The following is a 27,235-nucleotide window of genomic DNA, read 5'->3' on the forward strand; positions in this document are numbered from 1 at the left end:
CTCCCGGTAGCCCTCAGTCGGCCCTAATACCAGAGTCCTTGGTATGACATCGGCTGGCGCCAGTTGTAAAACTGATGTCAGAATGTCGGTTGTTCTGTAGTCCTATCTCACCTTCATTCTTACATATGGGATCGAGGGTCACATTTCTTTGTATCAAGAAGCCTGGCTGGGTATCACTCAAGACAAGTGGGTACAAAGAATTATTACCAGAGGTTATGTCATACCCTTTTTTCCTTCCACCTGTTCCCGAGACGATCCCAGATGTTCCACCCAGTCACAGGGATCAGGCAACTGTGGAGGTCAACAAGTTGCTGTGAAAGTCATCTAAACCGTCCCAGCAGACCAAGTAGGATCCAGAATTTACTCCAGATTCTTTTTAGTTCCAAAATGTACAGGGGACTGGAGGCCTATTCTGGACCTCAACAGATTGAACTAATCAGTAAAGGACAAGTTCAGGATGGTGAGACTGCAGTCTTTACTCCCGTTGTTAAGGAAAGACAGTTGGATGTGCTCAATAGAGCTCCAAGACGCCTACTATCACTTAAAAATGGACAGGGCATCGAGGATTCATCTACACTTCTGTCTGGGAGCCGGCCATTACCAGTTTCGTGCTCTGCCCTTGGGTCTCACCACAGCCCCCAGGGTGTTCACCAAATGTATGGTAGTAGTAGTAGTAGTGACAACTCACCTGAGATGTTGAGGATTCCAGGTGTTTCTACTTCTTAGGACCAGGGATACTACTGTTCACCTTTGTGCCCAGCTGGGAATTTCTGTAAATTGGGAAAAATCTGTCTTATTGCCCTCTCAATCTGTGATTTTTATATGCGCAGAGATGGACACAGACATGTTGGCTCGTCTTCCTGCCGAAAGGGCACAGAATCTGGTTCTTCAAATTTGGCGTAGTCTTCCCTTACAAAAGGTCAAAGCCAAGATTATTCTGCAACTTCTAAGGACCATGGCTTCCACCATATTACTAGTGCCACTAGCCAGGTTACACATGAGAATTCTTCAGTGGCTTTTGTCTTCCCAATGGTCTTTTCAGCACATCCCATTATTTCATGTGGACATTACTTAATCAGTTAACCGCGGGCACCTCATTTCTCCCTCACCAACCCATTGCTACTGTGACCACAGATGCCTCACAGGGTGAGGGGTCATTATCTTCGCAGGACTGTCCAAGGCACATTGGCAAGATCACGAGGCTCCCCTGCATATCAACGTTCAAGAGATGAGGGTAGTGCTCCTGGCGGTGCAAGCACTCCATGACCTTCTGCCTCTGGGAACTATTGCAATACAATCAGACAACATATCTGTAGTATGGTATGTCAAACAGGGCAGAACCAGATCTTAACCCACTCTGTCGAGAGGCCATGTGAGTTTGGAAATTGACGATAGCTTCCCAGTGTTTTCTGGTGGCAACGCACATTCCAGGGACAACCAATGGTAATAGCTGACAAGCACAGCAGGGCATTCCTTATACCTCACGAGTGGTCTCTGAAACAGGAAACAGCGGAACAGATTTTCTGCAGATGGGGACAGCCTTGCTGCAACCTTTTTGCCAGTCCAATCAATGCCAGATGCAGCAGCTACTTCTCCCTCATTCTCCCTCCAGAGGAGTCAGAGAGAGAGGCACTTGTTCACGATTGGTCCCTGGGTCTCCTGTATGCTTTTCCTCCCTTTCCACTCATTCCTAAGGTTATTCAGAAACCGAAACTGCTGGGAAGCAAACGTATCCTCATTGTTACTTACTGGCCTTATCAGATTTGATTCCCCTTCCTCGGGCCTCTTCTCCTGGACGATCCTTGGATCCTGGACCCAGCTTCAGACCTCTTGACTCCCATATCAGATTTGCTCTGTCCCTCCTTACACACCTTTAATTTGAAAGCGTGGCTGCTCCAGTTCCATCCCTAGTCCGTCTTCACGACTTCACACTCCGTGACTCATCCTTACCTCTTCTCATAAGCCTTCTACTAGGAGACTATATTCCAGTAAATGGAGAAGATTCTTTATCTGGGTATAGAAACTGAATGTTGACCCTTACACCGCCTCCATTCCACTGGTTTTGGAATTCCTGTCTGAGCTTTTTCACCAGGGATCTGCGGCTGCCACTATCAGAGTTCAATTGGCAGCGATTTCAAACTTTCATCTAGGTTTTCAAGATTCAAATCTGATGTCACAAGCTGTGCAAAACCTTCCTTAAAGGTGCCACTTTAAGACCCGCCCATCAACAACCTGTTGCCTCATTGGATTTAAATTGTGTTGTCCAAATTGACTTCTCTGCCCTTTGAGCCTTCCCATTCATCTTCTTTGAAATTCCTGTCCTGGAAGACTTGGTTTTCTGGTGGCTATCATGTCGGCCAGACGGGTGTCAGAGTTGCAAGCATTGTCTGTAAACCCCCTTATCTGATTTTTCACAAGGATAGGGTGTCCCCTCATACTAATCCCTCATTTGTCCCCAAGGTCTGTTCCCATGCCATTTTGAATCAATCCATAGAGCTTCCTGTATTCTTTCCAAATCATTCCAACGCAGTTGAATACATGTTTCATCAGCTGGATGTCCATAGACAGTTACGTTTTTATTTGCACCAGACTTAGGAAATCAGATCAATTATTCATTTCCTTCTCTGAGTCCAGGTCAGGTTTACCAGTTTCCAAAGTGACACTCTAATTGGATTTCTGTCTGTATAGCTTATGTTTACAATTCTGAGGGTAGACCTTTACCCTTCAAAATCAAGGCTCATTCTACCAGATCTCAGTCTACCTCTGCAGCCTTTCAAGCCAGGGTGCAGCAGCTATGTGGGCTACCCCTCACACTTTTATTACTCATTACAAATTGGATTTAACCTCCAGAGGTAGAGCTTCATTTGGATTCACGGTACTCGGGAGTATTTTTCCTTGAGCTATCCAAGACTAAGGCGCTAGGGACGCTGTCCCATATGTAAGAATGAAGGTGAGATATGACTACAGAACATAAAAAATTATGTACTCACCATAATGTTCCATGTTTGTAGTCCATCTCACCCTTCATTCTTACAAACCCACCCACCTACCCCCAGCCTGGAAGTACCTGGAGACAGAAAAATATTATGCTTTTTATTGGAGACCTTTTAGTATTGGCTTCTTTGGTATAATTGTTCTCTCCTAGTTAGCAGCAAACAAGATCTGGGAATTGTACTGGTGCACCATGGGATACCTACCTAGCCATGAGCCAACTAGAAGACTTCCAGCTTGTAAATAGGACGAGTCAGCGCCAAGGATCCACTCCGATCCCATATGTAAGAATGAAGGGTGAGATGGACTACAAACGTTACGGTGAGTACATAATTTCTTTGTATAAAGGGAGGCAGCCGACGCCATTTCCTCGGTCTTTCTTGCCGCGGAGCCCGAAGCAGATGCAGTTCACATTAGTGCCGGTCGGCCGTTTACCTTCGTTTTGCTTTCTGACTACCAAGTTGAAGACTCCTTCAGATAAGTACCCCATTGGGGATCCTCTTTTCTTGCTTTAACGAATGTCAGATACTTAACTGTCTTGCCTGTGGAAAACAGATTTCGCACCGTGATTTCCATTCCTATTGTATAACTTGTTTGGGCCATGAGCACGACGTCCCTAACTACGAGTTATGTGGTACATAAACAAGCAGGAGGAACTCATTCCTACCCACTCTGCAGCTTAGGCATGGGCCTGTGGAACACGGCCTTGAGCAACCAAGTGCACCTGCAAGCTCAATTCCTGCCAGGCAAATAAAATTCACTGGCAGACTACTTAGGCAGAAAACTGCTAGACCCCAACTCATTCAAACTTCTAATCCACAGGTGGGGGACTCCAGAGGTGGACCTCTTTGCCTCCCCCCCAAACCATTTGAGCAAATTTTGCACCAGAAATCCCCACAGCCAAGTGTGGAAAGTGGACGTCCTATCTTTACATGGGAAAACCTCTCAATTTATACCTTTCCCCCTCTGCCCCACCTCTCAAAAGTACAAGATCAAACAGGACATGCCAAAGACCGTCCTTATTGCCCCAGACTGGCCATGCCAGCACTGGTACCCACTCCTGCACAGTCTGACAGCAGTGCCACCCTGGCACCTACATCAGACCCCCTCTCTGCTGTCCCAGCAGGAGGGACAGATTCTGTATCCACAGCTGTGAACCCCCTGAACCTTGCAGTCTGGCCTTCTCCTTGAATACACCACCAGCAACCATTAGCAAACAGGTGAAGGACGTCATCCTTGAGGCCAGAAGGCCTAGTACTAGGAAATCCTATTCAGAAAAGTGGAAATGATAATGCTCTTGGAGCCAGTCTCAAGGAAAGAACGCAGCGGTGCCCACCTTACCTCAAATCGTGGATTACATAGCAGAGCTACTCCACAAAGGCCTATCCTTCTCATCTATTAAAATTCATGCCTCTGCCATCTCAGCTCATTACAGTACTGAGCCACCTCTGTTTTCATACCCTCTCATCAAACCGTTCCTGAGAGGAGCTAATAATCTAAAGCCCCCGAGGAGAGCTCCCACCCCTGCCTGGGACCTTACCTTTGTACTAGAGAAGCTCACGCTTCCTGCTTTTGAGCCTGCTGCTGCAGCAGAGTTAAAATTCCTCTCTTGGAAAACAGCCTTACTTCTGGCCATCACTTCACCAAGAAGAGTGCCCAAGTTGCTGGCACTAATGGCTGTGGAACCCTTCGTTATTTTCCATGCGGACGGGGTTTCCCTCAGGACTAACCAGTCATTTATGCCCAAGGTGGTATCCAATATGGCTTGAAAACCAATCCATCCATTTGTCAACCTTATTCCCTAATCCTTAGAATAAAGGGTAAAGGATTCTGCACTCCTTGGACGTGCACAGACAGCTCAGGTTCTACCTTAACAGAACTAAACCTTTCAGAAAGTCTGATCAGCTGCTAGTCAGCTTTGCTACAGGGGCAGAGGGCAAAGCCAGTTCAAAGCAAACCATTTCCAAATGGATAGCACACTGCATCCATTTCTGTTACAAACACCATAGAAAACCTACCCTACAGGGGATCAGAACTCATTCCACTAGGGCTACATCAACCTCTACAGCATTTCTCAGGGGAGTCCCTACCCAGGATATCCTGGAAGCTGCAACTTGGAGTTCTGTACAAACCTTTACCATGCATTACCACTTAACTATTTTTTTCTAAATCCAGAGCTGGACTTGCCACAGCAGTCTTACAAGGCCCAATAGCCAGCCCTGATGCTTCTTGACTGTCTCCTCCCTTCCTCTGCTTTGGGATTCAACCCAAGTGTGATGACAGTAACAGTGAAACACGAAGAATATAATACAGTCGTGTAAACTTGCCATAAATGTAGATGTTAGTGTATTCACTGTTGCAGTCCTGGTTACCCTCCCTCCAGCCCCCTGACTTTTTCTATTCTTTCTACCTATCCTCTTTTTGGCCTTCTCTTATGGCAATTTTATTTACTTTTTACAGGAGGTGTTCCACACCATGTAATTGCTTCCTATTTTGGGGGCTCCTGACATCTGGGGCAAGAAAAACTGATGTAATGGCATCTGCTGCATGTTTTATACCCATGACGACCTGACGTCATGGAAGAGGCAACAGCATCTGATGCAGAAATCTCAAGACTCTGGTATTCGGGCTCACTGAGGGCTACCTGCAGGCAGATAACCCAAGTGTGATGACTGCAACAGTGAATACACTTGAACATCTACATTTATGGTAAGTGTACACAACTGTACTTTGAGCAGTTAGCTGTGGTGCTAAATTAAGAAAGTTCATATTTGCATGGCAATGCCTGCGCAAGTATTTCCACACCCCAGGTAGTCTCTAGAAAATATTTCCAACAGTAGTATGTAAATACATGTATACATGTTGGAGATGTGGTAGCAGTGGACAGTGGGGATATGGGTCATGTACAGTGGTCATGTTCTGAATTGGAGTCGCTTTAACATAATTTACAAAAAAATGTTAAAGGGGGTCTATATCAGAGCAACGGAAGTGCATATGTGCGACTACATAAAAGTCAACGTGATGGGCAAAACCTGCAAATAATGAACAGCCACATAATTGAATTTTTCGTAGTGAAAAAAATTCACTTGGCTGTTCAGAAAAATAAATTAAAAACCATTATCAGGTGGGGGCTTTGCCCCCCACACCCCCCTAACTTAAGTATAGCAACTTCGAGATCACACTATAATGAAGGCAATTGCAACTCCGTGTAGTTGGCCAGCTATGTCCTTACCTTGTTACATGTTCTTCGAATCGCTTAAATGCGGTTCAACGAATGTCACTCTTTATGTATTCGCTCAGAAGCTGTTTCGTGCTTCTAATATAGAGCTGTTAAAGGAACTATTTAACTGTAGCGTCTAGTTGTCAAAAAGCATGTTCTTTCTTAGCTATGATAGCAGTCCTACAATAGAAGTCTTTAATGAGTTTGACACTTATTAGTAGGAAAGAAAGCATTAAAAGATGAAGTCTGGGATCTTCCCAGAAGTTTGGTAGATGGCTAATCTTAGAGGAGATCTCAGACTTGTAGAATACATAAAGGGGAGATCTTGGTAAAAGTAATGTGGTTTTCCTGGCCTCATAACATGAATGATCAACCTAAGGAGGATTGAGTAAATCTTAATGTAAAGCCAGTAGAATGGTGCAGAGTATTTAGTAGAAGGGATGTATTTGAAACCATCCTCAATCATGAAATTGTATAGAAAATTTTCATCAACATTAGAAATTAATGCACTTACGAAACAATGCCACTTAAAATGTTTTTTGTTTGAACTGATGTCTTAATACTTTGTTGACTAGGTTCGACTAGGCCAGAGGCCTGTCTAAGGAAGACCCAATATGGTGCACTGAGGAAATTCCTGTGCACTCTTCATAAGGATGCTAAAATTGTAGGGGGTTTTAGAGCAACTGAAGTAGTGTTAAGGTGTGTAGAGAAATGGATAACTTTTCAGGTGGTTAATGGATTGGAAGAGGTTCTTACATGTAGTACAACTGAGATAAGGAATGTAATTAATTTTGTTAATTGCTAGTATGTTTATTGATGATGGGAGAGGGGGTAGTAGTATTTTCAGACCATACAGCAATGTGGTTAGCATTTGAAGAAAATCTTTTGGGAATAAAGAACTTGTGGAAGTGTGACAGGAATGTGTGCAGTGGTAAGAATGTTAAATGGCAGGTTAAGATTATTTCAGGAACACAGTAAAATGAGGAGAATTTTGAATTTGACAAGGTCGTGGATGGCATTAAAACATAAAGTTGAAGAGGAATTGAATCGATGTGGGAAATATGTTTAAGAAAAATGAGAGTGAATAAACATTGGGGTGGATCATGCTTTAGGAAGCAAAGGAAATATTTTAGATGAGTAAAGTAAGCATTAAAGAGGTTTAACTATAGGTAATGAGGGAGTGATAGAATGGAAGATGAAGCTGGAAAAATAGTAAGCAGACTTGACACTCTTATAGGTTCATAGGTTGATACTAGGCTTTTGGCCCTAGGGGCCTATACAAGCTTAGCTATAACAATTCCCTGGCTATTTCATCCCACACTAGTTACATCCCTGGTACCCTGTCTAGCAGTGCAATTGACGTGATCTTCGGGGTGAATTTCCTTTCTCCCATCCAGTCATCAAGGTTCCTTTTGAAGAAGGCCAAAGAGGCGCTCTGCTTGACATGTATGGGCAGTCTGTTCCAGAGTCTGGGGAGTCTCTGGGTTAGGAACCTGCCCCTCCAGCATGTTTTGTTTATTATGATAAGGTTTAGATCCCTGGAATGTGTGGCTCTGAAGGTTTCGGATTTCTGTAAGTGTAGCATGTCCAACAGCTTTGGGTTTGACATGGCCTTGTATGTTAAGTAGAGATCGCCTTGGAGTAGACGATACGCGACAGAGTATAGGTGGAGTTTTTTAAGGTGGTCAGCATAGGGCATCTGCTTTAGGCCTGTGATTCTTTTATTGAGGTATTTCTGCGGCCTTTCCAGTTGCAGATGTCTTGAGAGGTACATACCAAATGGGGCGTTGTATTCTATAGTGGGTCTAATGAGGGATTAGTACAGTGGGGCAATGACCTCCTTTATTCTGGATTAAAAGCCCTTAGTGATGAGGTGTGCCACATAGAAGGATTTCCTGACTGTTGTGGCGATGTGGTTATTGGGAGGGTGGGCTAATGGTTAAGCTGTTTGCCTTACAAACACAAGGTGCAGGGTTTGAGTCTTACAAGGGATAATTGGCTAGGCTTAAAATGGCTCGCAAGGGCAGTTAGCCTAGTACTAATCTATGAACAGTTGAAGGTGAGACCACTGTCCACCTGTGTCCCTAAGTCCCTTATCACACTTTCGGTGTTTAGTGTACTGCCACCTATGTGGCAATTCACAGGTACATGTTTTTTCCCAAAGGGGATAACTATACATTTCTTGGCAAAGAGCTTGACCCCATGGCTCTGGCACCAAGCATCTGTTTCTGTAAGTCCCTTTTGTAGAGTATCCACATCATTTGGGGATTCAATAATAGCTCCCAGTTTGCAGTCATCTGCGAACTTTGTTAGCCAAAGTCCCTTAGTGTTGGCCTGTACTTCAGAGAAGTAGATGCCAAACAAGAGAGGTCCCAGGACTGAACCCTGGGGTACCCCACTTGTCTGGAGCTGGATTTAGAGTCAGCTACTTTTACAGTGTGGGTTCTGTCAGTAAGCCAGTTGGAAACCCATCGAGTGACATAGGGATTAATGCCCAGCTTAGTAAGTTTATCTATGATTCTAGAGTTGGGGGATGATGTCAAAGGCCTTGGCAAGGGCCAGATAGGCTGTGTGGACTACTTTACCCTCGTCCACGGCTCTGGAGACTGATTCGAAATCTTGGCTGTTGAAGAGTTATATGAACAAAATGAAAAGGAAGAGTGAAATAAAGTACTGTAGTATGGGGAGGAAGAGAGGATACAGAATCATGGAGGATGTAGCAAGAAATGTTAAAAGTGCAGTAACTGGAGAAAGCTAGAGAGAAGAAAATGCAGTGCCAGGGTATTGATATAAGTTATGGATTTTATAAACCAGTTACTAAAGTGGCAGTTACTATAGGCACTGAATAGTTGGAAAAGGGGCTGCAGTACCAGAGTTGTATACAATAAATGAGACCAGCTGCATTGTGTAAACTGTGATATTAGTGTCAGATCTTCAGAGATGATGTGCAAGTAAAGGGTGTCGTGGGGAGTGCGAATAGATGAAGTCAGTGGAAGGAATATAAATAAGTTGTTACTTTTATAAAAGGAAGGGGATGGAACAAAACTGGGAGCAGTCAGTGGGAAAGTCATGCTATGTTAGAAAAGCATATTCTTAGTCATGAGCAGTTGTGGAGTGGTGTTGCAGTACAGACTCCAAGTGATTCCTTAGGAATTTATATGATGGATGATTGGCTGGAGGAAAAGTTAGACTAGGGAAAACATTAAATAGGGATGTCCAGTGAGAGCAATATTTTGTTTAATGACAGTTATAGGTGGAATTGAAGTAGTGAAGGATGCAAGAGTTATTTCAAGGTAAAGTGGACGTACTAGTGATGCTGAATTTATGTAGGTGATTTGGAGGGAATAGAAAATTTTAGGTACAGGTAGTAATGAGAGAAGTAATTGCCATGTTTAAAAGGAGTTGCCTTAAAGCAAGGAAAAGGTAGAGGATTTCAGGACGTTGTATTTTTTAATTGATTACTTTCAGTATGAAAGGAAGTAGTGGGATGAAGTTTGGCAGCAGAAGCGATTATTGAAGAAAAATGAATAATTGTTACAGGATTGCTGATTCTGAGTTGCAGCCACAGTTATCTGCCAAGTTTACAAAGTAGAGTAGTAGAAATGGAAGTAGGTTGTCTAGTCTTTTTCTTCTGTATCATACCTGTGGATAATTTAGAATCCCAGATCTACCCACTGCGTGTTTTTAAAGTATGGGAGAATACTGAAGCACACAGAAAACCCACAAATTGGGAGCTCATGCTGTCTCTGCATAGAAGGTACACCGGCTGACAACCTAACTGGAGAATCGTTTGCTGTGAGGTGGCAGTGTTGCATGTTGCACTGCTATGCTGGTCTTGTTACAGCGTGTCAAGGAAATAAAGAATGACTGGAAGTCATATGTTTTTAACATGTTTAAAAAATACTTGACCCATTTAGTAATTATAAAAGTTGAGTTATGCAAGATTTATAGCCAGAGTATTAGAAATAGAGGAATTCCTTAAGATTTCTTATAGGTTCATAAGGTACTAATCATGGCGATAAGGACATAGTTGTGGAGGGAGCCTATTCCAGTTTCCCAGTTTTCTCTGAACACTGGTTAAATGACTTATTCAGAGTAACACAGTAGGTAAATGGATGCCGAGATGATCTAACCATAGATTACAGGAAGCAGTTTAACAGCTCATAATCTCAATCCTCTGTGACATCTGCCAAACTTATTCCTTGGCACCTTTCCCCTCATTCCACTGTACTTGTCTTTAGGCCTGCTTATGTCTGGATAGAAGGGGGGGGGTCAGGGTCTGTCATGGTGTTGCCCTCTCTGAGCCATCTCCCATAATGATATAGTGTGAATAGTCCTGTAATGGTTAGGGCTGTACCAAGGATCCAGATAAGGGATGTCCTTGCTGTGATTTGGACTAGAAAGAAACAAAGATGGTGTGAGTGGACACCTGCCTTATGCTTAGGGGTGTGATGAAGTCCCATACGGGTGATTTGTTTGGCTTGAAGGAAGAAGGGTATATGAAGTCCTGTAAGTTGAGCAGGATGTTGGACCTTCTGTGGCAGAAACCCCCGTAATTTGAATGTAATGCAGCAGTGATCCACTTATACTCCCTGTTTTTTGATGCTCAAGCCTTTCAGCTTGCTCCACTTCTGCTTACGTCCTTGCCATAGACCATGAACATCCCACCATTTTACTTCCTATTTAAACCCACGGCCGGCCTTAGGCATAGGTGAACTAGGCAACCGCCTAGGGCGCCGTACAGTCCAACTTCATAAAGGGCGCATTTTAAGTTATTTATTTAAATGAATGTTTTTTTTCCTAGTCCAACAGTATATAAAAGTTTGTGCTCTTCACGTCGAGACACTGTCCAGAAAACAGAGACTGCCTGTCAAAGCCAAGAAACTGATTTTTTAATTTAAAAAAAAAAAAAAAAAAAAAAACTACGTTTTTTAAGGACGTTCTCCTTTAAGAGCACCCTTTACGGCCGGTCGCACAGCTGCAGAAGATGAAAACAGGTCGCAAACACCTGTTCTGCCTGTGCAACCAATTTGTTTACATCCTTCTTTTTCATGGGCGGAATTTGAATTGTGGAAGACGATTGAACTGCGCAGTAGACCATAAGTGAGAGCTAAGTGTGTGTGTGGCAGCAGTGTATGTAACTAATGTTATACATTTAGTGTTTTTTTGCAGAATTACATTCCCTTTGCAAGCGTTTGCATGTTTTGTTAAGTTAATAAGTTTTACTTCTGAACTCTTAAGCCTACTACATTGTTATGACTCATTTCATTGTGCTTCCGTGTCTCACTCTATGGTTGCTAGCTTTTACTGGTGTTTCTATGTTGCTATTAGGATTCCCCAGTCCACTCAGAGTTTGCAAGGCTCATTGTAGAACTGTTAAGTTTATTTTTACTACCTGTATTGTTGTCTCCTCAAAGTAAACCCATTGGGGTGCAGGGACAACTTTACTGTCCCAAGTTATTTAGTCTACCCAGAGAGGCAATCAGCAAGTGGTTGCTCATTAGTCTTGAAGTGGGGTGGAGAAGGGAAAACACCCAGATTTTAGAAGTGATTGTTGAACATCTTGTTTCATATAAATAAACTGCCTTTAAGTTTGTCCAAGCAAGCACTGAAGATACTTCTGCCTGGTGTCAAGTATGGGAATGTTGTATTTATCACAAAATAAGGACTGCTTGGCCCATCTGGTTGTGCCTATTGTTGTTATTAGCAGAATATTATTATTGTTATTAGCAGAAGATTCTTGTTAACTAATACAAATGGAGACAGTTATGGTGATTTCAGAAGCCTTGAGTGGCAGTAAAAGGAACATGAGATTTTGTAAGGCAGTGCCAATCCAGTAAGTGAAAATTATTGCAATTATTTCCTTAAACGAAAGCTCAGTGTTGCATACTTTAACCTGTGAATATAGTTTCATATCCTGTTAAGGTGTTTTCAATAATTTTTTTCTTCTCACTGCTGCAGAAAACGTTTCTTGTCTTAAAGGTTGAAGTAGCAGTTTGAAGCAGGAACAGTCACAGTGGCTTTTGTGGCAGCTAACTATGCAACCATAGTGTGTGTGTGTGTGTGTGTGTGTGTGTGTGTGTGTGTGTGTGCGCGCGCGTGTGCGTGAGAAGGTTTTCAGTCACTGATGATTTCAAGAGGAGATAGTAACTTGAAGTACTATGTTAAGCATAGAGGCTATAAAGATAAGACTGCACAGGCTGCCTTGACTGATAAATCAACAAATCACTTCTGGTTCTGATAACTTTATCAGACAAGCCATATTGACAGAAGGTTGGTTACTGCTTATGTTGCCAATAAATTTAAAATCAATCAAATGATACTGGCACCCTTTCTGAATTGAATGTCTTTTGTAATGTAGTCTTTAATTCTTGCAGGTTTAGTTTTCATAATGAGATCAGTGTTGGTCAACAACTTCTTACATTTGAAGATCCAACCAGAGGTAGTTAGAAATTGTCAGCTTCAACCACCAAACCATGGAGTTATTTCCCTTGAGGTCTCTGAACTTCATGTAAATCAGTGTCGAAATCCCAAATTTTCATATTGGTTAATATTTGTAAAACTTGCAGATTAGACATCTCATTTACTGTACAGTCTAGTGAGTGGTCACCAAGTAAGCTTGCATCTGCAGTACATTCTATATGGGAAATGAGACAGCAATTTTGTAGCCATAACCATTGTACATGATACGATGCAAAAGTAACTGTAGCATCCTTTTATTAGCATAATTCATAAAGCATGGTTTACTTTTATTTGGACTGATAAAGTCAAATTAAACCATTTTGGCTAGGCTGGGTAGCATGATAATTTAAAAAAGAAAAGAAGATATATGTATAACAAGTATTGGGGTTCTATTTCTGATATATTTCAGTGAATATCCAAAAGTCATTTTTTTTAACAGAAATGCATGGCTGCTTTTCGTTCTGCATACATTTTGCACACCAGATGGTACTGTGTTATTGTTTACATGTTTACAAGCCTCTAAAATACTTATATTCTTTAGGAATTTTGTATTGGCTCCTGCAAAGTAATCTTTAACACAGATCTTACATTAGAATTTATGACAACAGTCTACTTCAGTAAATTTTATGCCAGTATTGCTCCTGTACAGCTACTTTTCCTGTTTTGGTTTGAACATAGAATATATTATTTATTCTGGTTACCATCATTATTTTTAGATAAAATATCTAGACTTTAAATCCTTTAGAAAAATGCATACTAACACAAATCCTGTTATTCTAGCAATTTTTTTAAGTTCATGAGAGCAACATTTATATTCTCTCCCTATTTATTTTAGGCTTTGTCCAGATTTCTTGCACTAAGAGGTTAAGGAGTGTGTGTGTGTGTGTGTGGGGGGGGGGGGCTCAGCTGGCTCTGATTTTTGAGTCTTATTACTTGTCAGATGAAATCGGGTATTAATTTTAGACTTCGTAACTTTTGAAAAATACTTGGTAATGCAAAACTTGTTACAGGTTTCATGCACTTAAAAAATTGAAGGAAATAACTGGAGTGGCTTTCATAACTGCGGTGGTGGTGCTGCGGTAGCATTGACGCCTCATAGCAAGACGTTGTCCCGTTCGATTCTCAGCTAGAGCGTCTTCCGTGTGGAGGCATACGTGAATGGGGCTTGCCTTCGTTGAAGGTTGTGTGTCAGGGCTGGTAACCCGGTACATAAAAATCCACTACCAATCATTAGCGGACCGGAGTTCCACTGTGGCGACCCCTAACCGGGAAAAGCCGAAAGACACAACAACAACAACTGGCGTGACTTTCATGAGGAGTGACCAATCCGTGGGTGTGGCTCAAACAGGGGTGTGTCATGAGTATGGTGTGGGAGGGGCTTAAGGGGCGCCAGAGCACTGCTTCGCCTAGGGTGCCATTTCAGATAAGGCCGGCCCTGTTTAAACCTTGTGTTTCAGGAATGAATTTCACTCATCCTTCCTGATCTATGGTAGCAAAGATGGTGGAGACCATTGAAAATTACACAGTGTCTTGCATCTGAAACTCTGTCTTGTTGAGGTCAGTGAAAGTGAAGATCTTTTCAGGAAGTTTGATATTGGTCTTTTTATATGAAAATACAGGAGCTGGTTGTACTGAATTTAATAGTGGTATTTTTTATTGCAGTGAAACATTGGTCTTGTTCATTTAAGTTCAACATTCATTTTTATTTATCCTTTAACTGGGTTAATCCCACCAGGCTGTTGACCTCTTTTCAATGGAGACTGTGTGGTATATATTCAACTAGGGAAAATGTGGCCAGCACATTGGGGAGCTTCCCCTGCTCTCTCTAATAAGGGGAAGCATTTGTTACACAACAGACTTCCTGTTTCAGGCACAGAGATGGCTTGGAGAAACCGGGAGAGAACAAGGGTGATTCAGCTTTTGCTGAAACTGGGATGGAAATTGCTGAAAATGTGGTTGAAATGGTAGAATTGCTACCAGAAGATTTTTTTTTCTGATGATGTGGGTGCAGAAAAAAACAGTGGCATTGGAGGAAAAGGAGATTGTGAAGGAAAATAATGTTGTAGCTGAAACAGAGCTGGATTTAGAGGAAAACTTTCAGAGGAGATTGAAAGAAAGACAGTTACCTCTGAAAAATGCATAATTATAACCCTCCAGTCGGGGGGGGGGGGGTTATGGTATAATTATTTGTAAGAAATGGTAAACCAGCAATTTCATGGAGTTATATCATGGAAAAAAATAGAAGAAGAAAAAGAACAGACTGTGCCAGAAAAAGTTCCAGAGACAAAAACCTATGTACATACTGTTGGAGAGGGAATAAAGAAGAAAGAGGAAATAAAAGAAAAAAAGTATACAGTACATGTGAGCAGTAAAAAAGAAAGTTTGGACATGTATGCAGTTTGGGACTCTGTCATAGCACCTCTGGGTGTCAAAGCAAAAGAGGTTAGGGCATTTATTTTAATTAATATAGAGACATTTTCGTGACTTTGAGACTGGGGCAGGCCATGGAAAATTTTTTGGGTGCCTATGAACAAAAGAGAAATATTTATCCATGGTCAGAATATGTGGTGCAAGCTTTTTGCAGAGAAAGAATAATGATCTAGTTTAGAGCAGAAGTTTAGAACATTTGTTATATTTAAAGAAGTAATGGACACTGCAAAAATATATGATGAAAGAAGAATATGGACTGGGGGATAGGAATGTGGAGTAATACTGAAAATGGAAAATGTTCTGCATGGACTTAGTATTAATGTTCATGGTAATAGTCGTTTTGTGAAGTACAGAGGTCAACTAAAGACTTATTTTTGTCGAAAAATTATCATTTAATCAATGAATGTGATAAAAATGTTTGTGGTAATACAGGGCACAATGCAAAAAATGTGATTTAAAGTGCAAAAAAGTGGCAGTACTGGTCATGGCTAGAATGTGAAATGAATGTGCAAAAGAACATGAAAATTAATTTATATAGGAGAAAGAATGTGTTATATAAGAATGTACAAAAAGATGTGACTTAGAGGTTGTACATAACAAGGAAAAAGAAACTAAGGAAACAAGTGAAGCTAACTGGCATAGAACAAGAAATAAAATTTTGATAGGGAACAGAGTTGAAGAAAGAAGATTTAAATTCAAAAATATGGTGAGAGAAAATAAGAAAGGGATAAAAATTTTATTATACTAACTGGTAAAAGCTGCAAATAGCTTTAAATGTGAACAGTATGCAACATCTTAAGAGAATAGGTATATTACAATGGTGTGCTGCAGTAAATGCACATATTGTTGTAGAAGATATCAGATTATTAACAGAGGAAGAAAGAACACAAACTGAAAAACTAGAATGGTGTGGTAGTTTGGAACAATGGAAAAGAAATGTGCTCTGGCATATATATATATATATATATATATATATGTCAAGAAAGCATTAAAATATTAGAAGTAACCATAGTGGAACTAGGATGAATTACGGTAATAGACTTAAGATGGAAAAATGTGTATAGAGTTATAGCTTTGTATGCATATGTAACAAAAAAGAGAGAGAAATGATTAAAATATTCTTTAATATATTTGTGTAAATACAAACATTATAGTGGTGGGTGATTTTAACTGTAATTTTAAAAAAAGAACAGTCGTGACGTTAAAATGGTTAAAAGAAATTGAGTAGTGGAAAGTTGTGTATGGGAAAATAACCACTGGGCCTATAAAAGGGATGAAATTAGGGCAGAAATTGTTGTGTTAATATCTGATAGTTTAAAAGTTAAAGGAATTAAGTATGCTGTATTTTTGGATCATGTGGCCGTACGGGTTAAAAGTACAGGAAATGAGGAATATGTAAGAATAAGAAAAGGAATAAAGAGAATAAATGAAAAGGAATTAAATTTAGAAGAGAAGAATAGAAAAATGAGTTTTATGAAAATTGGACTGTTTGGTGGCGTAATTTTAAAGAGAAATGTAAAGTATTTTTAGAATGTATAAGGAAGGAAAAAAGCAATATATTAAGTCAAGAAACATTCAGAGACTTGTTAGAGAAGAAAAATTCCTTTTATGAAAAAGAAATGTATATAATCAAAATTAACTTTAAACAAAAATATTGTTTACAAGGAAAGAAGAGGTAGCACCATATTTGAGTAAAATAATAAAAGGAAGAAAAATAGAATTAAAGAATAAGAAATGTAAGCAAATAAGACAGCAAGAAGGAATATTCAAAATAATTAAAGAATATGTATTTGAATTTAAGAGAAGAAAACCTAGAACAAATTTAAAGGTGAAAAATTAAAGATGAGTAGAACAAAATAAGTATGAAAGAATTGAATGAAATTCTAAAAGATGAAATGAATTCTACAACAAAACTGGATGGAATTTAATATGGTATGTATAAAGAAATGGAGTGGCAGAAAATTTTTATAGAAGTTATGAATGGTTAGAAACTGGAATTAAAGTATTGAGTTAAGCAGATTAGTACAGGAAAGATGGTAGTGTAGTGAGTGAAATAAAAAATGTAAAAGGAGAAATAGAACTCTGGGAGGGGGGTGTATGAATGGTGTAGTACATTATTATGTTGTGTCTTTCGGCTTTTCCCGGTTAGGGGTTGCCACAGCGGAACTCCGGTCCGCTAATGATTGGTAGTTGATTTTTACGTGCCGAGTTATCAGCCCCTGACGCACAACCTTCAATGAAGGCACACCCATTCACGTATGTCTCCATGCAGAAGACGTTCTAGCTGAGAATCGAACCGGACAGCGTCTTACTGTGAGGCGACAACGCTACCGCAGCACCACCACCGCGGGTTTTGGTGTAGTAGTACATTTATGTACAATAAATTATTTATAGAAAAAAAGATAGTAAAAAATGGAAAGAAAAAGAGCGAGAATAAAGGATTGGAATAGGAGATTTATTTAAACGAGATAGTTAAATTATTAGGACAAGTAAATATAGATTTGGCTGCAAGTCCAGATGGAATAGGGCATGAAATATATAAAAAATGTATGGGACTGGCAAAAAATAGTTTTTAAAGATTTTGGATTAATGCTTAAATTAAGGTTTTATGTATAAATATGTAGTGAAATAATTAAATTCATATGGGAGAAGGAAGGTAAAAGACAAAACAATGGGGGACAAGTAGCACTGTATAATATCTTTATGAAAATAATACAAGAGAGATTTGAAACAAAAATGGAAAATATGGAAGACTGCATATATATCTAGTTAAAGGGGAAGGGTTGTCCAGAATTTTTAGTTAGAGAAACTGTGGGTGATATGAACAGTAAAGCGGAAATCATGATAGGAAATCATGACAGGTGCTGACTTTGAGGGAACATGGGCAAAATTCTTGGCTAGGCTTATAAGGGCCTCTGGGCCAGTAGCCTAGTATCATCCTATGAAACCTTGTTAAGGTATTTGATACAATTGGACATTAATCCTTCTGGGAAATAAAGAATATGGTATAATGGAGAGAAAGTAAGGAACATATTTATCAGCATATAGTATTAATAAAGTAAAAATACTTGAAAAGAAATGCATGTGAAGAATGGTGTAAGACAGGAATATCCAATGGGTTGTATATTCTTTGTATTTGTTATGAATTTGATAGCGTATGAAATAAATTATAAAGGGAAGAAGGTGGGCTATATACCACCTGAAGGGTTAAGAATTCCAGTTCTTTTAATAAATGCAGATGACGTTATAATTGAAAAAAATGTGGATAAAGGAAGCAATTTGCATAAATGAGTGTCTAGAGATGATGATAGCTTAAAGGAAAGAGAAAAGCAAAGACTTGGGTAATGTAAAGATCGGGGGTATATAATTTACAATGCACATTTGTGTTTGGTATAAGATTTGGGAATAAAAATGTAAGAATTCAGTGGGAAAAACAATAGAAGAAATAAAACAAATCTGTTTCTGGAGAATATATAAATTGTCATTCAGAAAAAAAAAATCTTTAAATTCAGTATTGATAGGAAAATAGTGTATTTAGCAAGTGTATTTGTATTGCCAACAGTATTTTAAAAGGAATTATTACAGATATATATATTTTTATTTATAGGGTGTTCTGCATTAAACCCAATACAAAGTGTAGTTTTCTATGTAAATAAAGAAGGAAGCGACGTAGGGTTAATTAACCCAGTTGTAATACACTACATTAAATTTGTACAAAGTGTTAAAGTGGATAATTGAAAAAGATGAGAGATGATTAGTAAGCTTGTATAAATCTAAGTATGATAAATTTTGGGCGATGGTAAAGAGGAGTAAAAGAGAAAAAGTGTATAAATAAAATAAAATGTTACCAAGGTAAAAAATTGCGGAAAATAAAAATTGATGATATAGAAAAAGAAAAGTATGGTATAAAAATATGATAAAACATTACAATGTAAAAAACATGGGAAAATCTTAGATGAAAAAATAAAGCTGTAAAATAAGTAAATGGTGTAATGTGTAATCAGAAAGTAGAATGTTAAGATTTTTTTGTGGAGACTGGTAATAAATTGCCAGTAAAAGGAAATATGCCTTGTAAGAAGAAAGGTGATAGAATGTTTACATTGTGTAAAAAGAAGAAACTGTGGGACATGTGTTTTTGAAATGTAAGAGTAAAAAACGTTATGTGGAAAACTATGTAAAGAAGATTTTTTGAAGATATAAAAGAATTTAATAAAATAAACATGGTTATGATTAAATATGGATGCTATTAATAGAAGAAAATGTCAAAAGAATGGATAAGTTATATGGGATGAAGGAATAAATGAAATTGTTTAATGGGAAATTAATTAGTAACAATATTAAGTAAAATCAGATTGTGGGTATGGAAAAAAGGAGTGTGAGTCGAGTGAAAATTAGTATGGTTGTGTCAACAGATTTGTATCTATATCTTTGTGAACTTGTAAATGTTTGCAAGTATGTATATGTCTTGTAAATAAGAGTTTTGTATGTAAAGGACCCCAACCCTTTTCAATAGGTGCCATGGGATCTTTTGAATCCACCTCAGCTACCAGCAACTGAAGCAGATTGGTTCTCCGTGTAATCTCTCATCTGAAGGATGACACATTCAGGAGTGCAGCACCTCCTTTTTGCTGTACTGCAGTGTCAGCAGTCAGTCTGCCTGTCATGGAAGTAGAGCTCGCAGCCTTCTGCACCAAAGGTGTGTGCACCACCTGTTGCTTCACTGACATTGATTAAGCACAGTATCAAACCAACAGGAAGCTGTCATTTGTTTTGGTAGCTTTTAAATGTGGCAACTTATTGCAACCAGTGAAAGAGCAAAATTGACAACTTTCAAACACCTTGCATGAGTTTGTGAGGAGGATTTGCAGTTTGAGGGCAACTGTGAATGCTTAAGTCCTGCTATTTGGCCCTCTTTTGCATAAAAAAGAAATATGTGTAGACCAAGGAAAGTCTTTTACCACCACAATAAAAGCAGATTATAGTACAGTTGAAAGAAATCACCAGCCTTGTTTTCATTGACAGTCTAACAAGTGAGTTAAGCACTTAAAAAAGAAGTTTTGCAAAAAAGGGTTAAGCACTGTAATCCTCATCTTTTGAGGACATTGAGTGCATTCTGGAATGAGATTGGCTATAAAACATGCTGCATCACTGTGTACTCCCTAGCAGGTCGCTTTGGCTTAGAATGAAGAACAGAAAAGACTAAGGTTCTGTAGGGATATTAGTACAATACAAATCACTGAGGTAAAAATGCATGTTTCAGTGAACTTTTAACTTCTGCTACTTGTGTTCAGGTTGGTTAGGAAAATTGTCTTTTCCATCTGCAGGCTTGTGTATCTTTAACTGCTTGCGTTTTTGATCTGTTTTGTAGATGAACGGACTGTGTACTGAACAGAGGCTGTTTTGAGTATGCATATACTAGATCTATTTTATTAAGGCAAATCAGTCATGCTGTTTTCGTCTCCATTTATTTTGGTGCATTAGGCAAGCATTTTGTGCTGATACAACATTGGATTGATGCATACATTAAGTGTGAGGCATTATAAGTTTGCATAGTGACACCTTTTTCTGTTTGTTTTACAGTAAGCGATGATCTCATCAAGGACTGTTTAAGCATCTTGTACAACACATGCATCTGTGTAAGTAGCACCTAAGTTTGTGTAAGTATGCATTTCTTTTTTTATGTACAGTGGATATAAAAAGTGTACACACCCCTGTTAAAATGCCATGTTTTTGTGATATAAAAAATAAGACCAAAATAAATAATTTCAGAACTTTTCCCACCTTTAATGTGACCTATAACCTGTACAGTTCAGTTGAAAAACAAACCTCTGTTGGGGGAAAATATAAAAAATAAATGTGCAATAAGCTGGTTGCATAAGTGTGCACACCCTTAAACTAATACTTTGTTGAAACACCTTTTAATTTAATTACAGCAATCCATCTTCTGTAGGAGTCTGTCAGCATGGCAAATCTTGACTTGGCAATATTTGCCCACTCACCCTTGCAAAAGCGCTCCAAATCTGTCAGATTGCGAGGGCATCTCTTGTGCATAGCCCTCTTCAGGTCACCCCCCCCCCCATATTTTCTATTGGATTTAGGTCTGGGCTCTGATTGGGCCATTCCAAAACTTTAATTTTCTTCTGGCGAAGCTATTCTTTTGTTGATTTGGATGTACGCTTGGGGTCATTGTCATGTTGAAAGGTGAAATTCCTCTTCATCTTCAGGTTTCTAGCAGACACCTGAAGGTTTTGGGCCAAACATGACTGGTATTTGGAACTGTTCATAATTCCTTCCACCTTGACTAAAAGCCCCAGTTCAGCTGAAGAAAAGCAACCCCAAAGCATGATACTGCCACCACCATGCTTCATCGTGGGGATGGTGTTCTTTTTGAATTTGTGCAGAAGCACCTTTTGGAATTATGGCCAAAAAGTTCAAACTTGGTCTCATTGGACCATAACACATTTTCCCACATGCTTTTGGGAGACTGTATTATTTAGCAAATTTTAGCCGTGCCTGCATGTTTTTCTGTGCAAGAAAAGGCTTCCGTCTTGCAACCCCTACCCTCATAGTCCAGACGTGGAGAATACAAGATATTGTTGTCGCATGTAGTACACAACCAGTCCTTACCAGAAATTCCTGCAGCTCCTTCAGTGTTGTTGTAGGTCTCTTGGCAGTCTCCCTGACCAATTTTCATCTCGTCTTTCATCAGTTTTGGAGGGACATCCAGTTCAAGCAATGTCATTGTTGTCTCATATTTTCTCCACGTTTTGATGACTGTCTTCACTGTGTTCCATGGTATATCCAGTGCTGTGGAAATTTTTTTGTACCCTTCTCCTAAATGATACCTTTCAACAATGAGATCCCTTTGATGCTTTGTAAGCTGTCTACCAACCATGGCTTTTGCTGTAGCAGGCAACTGGGTAAATGTCCGGAAGATCCTACTAAGATAGCTGAACTTTATTTGCGGTTAATCAGAGTGTGAAGACTGGTAGAGATGGGTGAAGGCTGCCAGCGTAGTCAAATAAAGTTTTGTACATAATTCTGTTTGTAAATACTGTGAATGTTTAACTTAAAATAATGTGGCAACATTGCCATCTGCTGTAAAGAAAGCTTAGCCATGCGTTTCTTGCTGGTCCTTTGAAATTAAAATTATTTTGTCACTGCCTTTGATGTTTTACAAGTCGGCTCCACTCCGGCTAGATGAAGGCTTTCCTGCCTATTGTTTTAAGGCTGAAGTTAATGACCAGAATTTACATGTGGAATGTCCTTTATTGCTCTAAGTGTAAAATAATGTAAATGCAGTTTCTGTGTGGCCTGGGAACCAGGAAGGTATAAAAGATGATGTAATGTTTAGCAGAACTGCAGTTTCAATTTAAACAGTGAGAACCAGAGATTGTGGAGCATTTTTGTCTTGATATCCAACCTCTACAGCACTGCCTGCTCTCAAGTTATTTTAGAAGTGTGTTTTCTTGTAGCAATAGCTAGGAAATTAGAAAAGTTTAGACAAAGTGTTTTTCTGTTATGTCAGATCTGTACTGCTGAATTATTTTAAGTTTGTGTGATCTCTGAACTGTTGAGTAGCACTGTGGTGTAGTAGTATTGTCTTGTGTTTTCATTATTTATTAAGTATTTTAAAACACTTTTAACTGTGGCTGGTTTATGTAGAGGTAATTTAAGCTCTAGAGTACATTGCATGCTTATAAGTGATCCTGTAATAAGCCCTTTCAATAAGTTTTGATTGCTTAGTTACACTACTATTGGATAATAATATTGCACAATAATAATTGGGCACCATTTTAAGGGCCTTTGGGTAGCTGATAATTATTAGCTGGTGGTGGCAGTAATTACTACCGTATAGTCTTGGGTAAAGGGGCACAGCTGGATAATCTGTGTCAGCCTTTCCCAGGAGTGTCTTTGATGTTGTATAGATACTTATCTCAAAGTGTGTGTGTGTCAGCTACTTGGGCAGGGACATGAAGCACTGGTTGGACAGTGAGGGTACTGGAGGTTAGCTTGCCAGCTAGGCTGAGATCTGGACCCTATAGCTGTGCTAGTGAGGAGTCTTATTGGGGACCTGGAGAGCAGGGCAGCAACCAGCCCTAGACTGACTGTGATCTCTGTGTGCACTTAAGGGAAATTGTACTTTACTATGTGTATTTGTTATCCTTTCCTCTCATATGAGACACCCTCTCTGGTGTTAGTGGTGAGGATTGAGGCTCCTTGATTGCTGGGCCAGGGCATGGGCGTCACACAGAGTCTCTCTAATTGATGGCAGGTGTGTACCCCCAAGAAGATTGAGTTCTGTAATTAAATCAAAAGGTGCTTCAACAAAGTATTTAAGGGTGTGCACACCTATGTAACCAGCTTATTGTATTTTTTTATTTTATATTTTTTCCCCCAACAGATTTTTGTTTTTCAATTTTATTGTACAGATTAGGTCACATTAAAGGTGGGAAAAGTTTTGAAATGATTTGTTGTGGTCTCAGTTTTTTATATCACAAAAACCTGGCATTTTAACAAAGGTGTGAAAACTTTTTATATCCACTGTATGACTGAGGAATGTAAAATTATCCAGCAAATATATTGGTAAGAATAAGTAATTTTATAGTTCATGTAGGTAACAAAGTTAGCCACTTTGAAAAGTATTTTAGCTGTTGTCCAGCATTTGTTTTCTGCCGCATGAAGTTACTTTAATGATTTTAATGTTTCCAAACAGTGTGCTCTGCTGTGATGCTTAAGGTGAAAAGAGTTGGTGCCTGAGGATGGCAAAATCAAGCCAGCTTAGAGCTCAGTAAAGAGATGCTAGGAATAAATTTGGTTGTCTCTAGTCTTTAGAAGTGTAGCACATTGATAACAGCAACGCTTTTATGGCTTTTAGCCATCAGGGCAGCTTTCTGCCCCACTTCGATAGTGGTGATGTTTGCTTACAACCTTTCTGATTTCTTTTCCCTTTAGTTTTACCTTTTATTCCATTATTTTGTGGGGTCCTTTCTCAAAGTAGATATCCAAGTAAAGTCCATATGCATATTGTGCAAACCCAGAGGAATTAGATTTGATGGGTGTGTGCTGTCAATTACATATAATTAGTAAAAGGTTGATTTTAGTAAGCCAGCTCTTTTATTTCGAGCATCTTATTTTTGGAGGGGGCTGTTTTTGTTTAGCATGGCAATTTGAGAAGGGCCAGAGTATTTTGATATTCAGGTCAGACCTTGACTTGCTTGGCTTGAAGGAGGTGGTTCACTGTGAAGGAGTTGGAGAACTTGTGATGGTTTAATTACTGTATGAGGCTTACCCTGTCAAGGATCAGATGTCCAGGCAGTATCCAAAGGGTTAGGCTTTTTTTTTCTTTTTATTTAATCTCTATCTTATCTCCACTTTCTTTAGTTAAAACTATTTGTAATTATATAGATATTATTTTTTCTCATTTCTTTACCTCTTTTAATATCTGGTTTCTGTCCTATTCAGTGAGGAACAGAAGGAAGAGGCATTGGATACAAAACTTTTGTACTTACTTTAATGATAGATTCTGCTGTCCTTTGTCAGCTTCCCTCCTTCCTTCCATTTGTCATACTACATTATTTCCTTCCTTCCCCCTTTCCAGTTGTCATACTACATTATTTCTGGAGTGATTGTACTGACTGACAGCCTTGTTATGTACTTTTCAGGGACTGTATTTTAGTAGTCGACTTCCTCCTTGATATTCCTTCTGTGGAGGTAAAGGGTATGATACGTTGTCCTATCTCGCCTTCATTCTTGTTGGTTGGGTTTGGAACTGAGCATCGGTTCTGACTCTGCCTATTACTAAAGCTCGAGAGCTGCCTCTGGCTCGAGGATATACCCTATTCCATTATGTTTAGGGAAGATAACCCAGATCTCGTTTGTCGCTAAACTAGATCGGGTGTTTCCTACTAGGCTTCAGGCTAAGTCGAAAGATTTTTTGTATTCTTATTGCTGTTAAATTGCTTTGTGGTGTACCAGCTGATAATCTCTAGTGTTAATATAGTTTTGCTGTGAAAACTTGCTTTGCCTTTTGGCTATTTGTTTGCCTACGGGTTTTCATCCCCTCTAGGCCCTGTTTTTTTTCCCTGTCCCGCAATGTCATATTCCTTTGTTGTTTAAGGCTTTTATTATGTTGAATAGTCAGTGTTATCCCTTTAGTTTTTTATGCTAAGGAGTTTAAGTTAGCGAACTCCTTACTCAGCCCGTTTAAGTTAGAAGGCTTACCCTCCCCTTGGTCATTGTTTTTTTCAGGGAGTGTCATTTTTACTTGGAGACCTGTCCTTTTAGCAGAGGAGATTGTCATTTAAGTTAGAGGCCTCTGCTCTGGTCACTTATTCCATTGCTGCTGTTCTTCTCCTGTTTAGTGTTTCCTGTAAAAAAAAAAAAAAAAAAAAAAAAAAAAGTTTGCACTTTGTCAAACCTTCACTGTACCACTGGTAAAGTCATTAGTTAGCTAAAGTTGTTGGTTAGATAAAGCTTTCTTGCATTGTCAAAAGATACTAAAGAGGCAAAGCCTTCGGACTTCAAAAAATGTGACAGTTCTAATCGGAAAATGTCCCTGACAAATGGACACACCAGTTATGTTTACTGCTTGGGTGTGGTCCATCTGCAGCAATCTTATTTGTCATGGTTTTAGTTCAAGGGTTTTACTAGAACATAAAAAATTGATAGGGGTTTGCTTAAGGTTCCCTTTTCAGAGGCAGTCGAAGGGTCACAGAGTTCCCCTAAATCGACCCATTCACCGAGATCAGACAAGTCCTCCAAAAGAGCATCTTCTGCACCGCCAGCTTTGGAGTTATTGATGAAGCAGCCAAAGGACCCGAAGGCTTTCTGGCCTGAAAGTAAAGTAAATCTCAAAATGCACGCACTCAAGGCCCTTCTCAGTATGGAGAACATCGATGTCTGTGCTGTAACTGAAACCTGGTTCAAGGCTCCTGAGAGCACCCCGGCACTATTAGGTTTTACCTCATATCATGCGTTCCGGCCCCAAAACCCGGACCACACCACAAAAGGAGGGGGTGTATCCATATTCATAAAGGATACCCACACCTCCAGGTTGGTGGCAACGCACGAAGCTTCGGAAACCATCCAGGTGCAACTAACCATAGGCAAAACTGCTCTACAAATTGTAGCATGCTACAGGCCACCCTCTCAAACTCAGGAACCCCACACAGCCTTCCTGAAGACACTGGAGGGTATAAATGTATCTCCAAACACCATCATATTGGGTGACTTCAACTACCCGAATATAGACTGGGAACATTACTCAAGCCCTAACTTTCTAGCCCAACGGTTCCTGGAGTTCATAAATTCAAATGCCATGGAACAGCTAGTCACTGTTCCCACGAGAGGAGAAAATATACTAGATCTCATTGTCACAAACATGGGGACAAAATGCTCCACACCGAAGTATATCCCTCATTGGTGAGATCTGATCATAAACTAATCTCACTGGAAATCCACATCCGCCCCCACCCCAAACAAAAGACCATAGTGAAGAACTTCTCTAAAGCAAACTTCACACTACTCAAGACTGGTGTGGTATCCTTCAAGGCCCCTGAGCCAGTGGAAACCACAACCCAAGCTGCGAAGCCCTTACAAATGCCTTCTATGAACACCTCCAGGACTGCATGGATCAGGCAATCCCAAATAAAACCAAGACTCTTTCCACAAAGGGCAAACGTCCAGTCTGGTGGCCCCCACCCATTAACAAACTTCAAAATAAGAGGAGAAAGCTATTACCTGAGAAAACAAAACCCATAAAGGGAAGTCACCCTGATCATTATTAGTAAAAAATACGAGCACTCATAAAATCAACTAAGGCCAATTTTGAGAGAAAAATTGCCATGGATTCAAAGGACAATCATAAGGCCTTTTTCAGCTATGTTAGGAACCTGGGTGGAAACTCCCAGATATGCTCAGAATTAGTTCAAAATGATACAAAAATCACTGAACCCACAGACATTGCCAACATACTGGCAGACAGGTTCAGTGCAAACTTCACCCCCCTCTCCCCCCCCTAAAGGAGAGATAACTATCCCAGCCGAGTGTAGCCTCCCGGACATCTCAAATGCGCACGTGAAAGCTGCTCTCTCTAAAGCTAAAAACACAGCATCAATGGGTGGTGTCCCC

At 39.8% G+C, this 27,235-nt stretch overlaps 1 protein-coding gene across 1 annotated transcript in view; it reads left to right on the forward strand.

The window, feature by feature from the left end:
• Positions 1-27,235, forward strand: part of LOC122817037 (transient receptor potential cation channel subfamily C member 4 associated protein) — a gene marked incomplete in the record, with an annotated part of 2,826,501 nt that overhangs the window by 380,426 nt on the left and 2,418,840 nt on the right. Inside the window, 1 exon segment of the mRNA XM_044090168.1 lies at positions 20,684-20,739. Coding sequence (XP_043946103.1) covers positions 20,684-20,739 — 56 coding nt within the window.

The sequence above is a fragment of the Protopterus annectens genome, chromosome 12.part0 (genome assembly GCF_019279795.1).
Source record: "Protopterus annectens isolate FY-2018-M chromosome 12.part0, PAN1.0, whole genome shotgun sequence".
Classification (NCBI taxonomy): Eukaryota; Metazoa; Chordata; order Ceratodontiformes; family Protopteridae; genus Protopterus; species Protopterus annectens.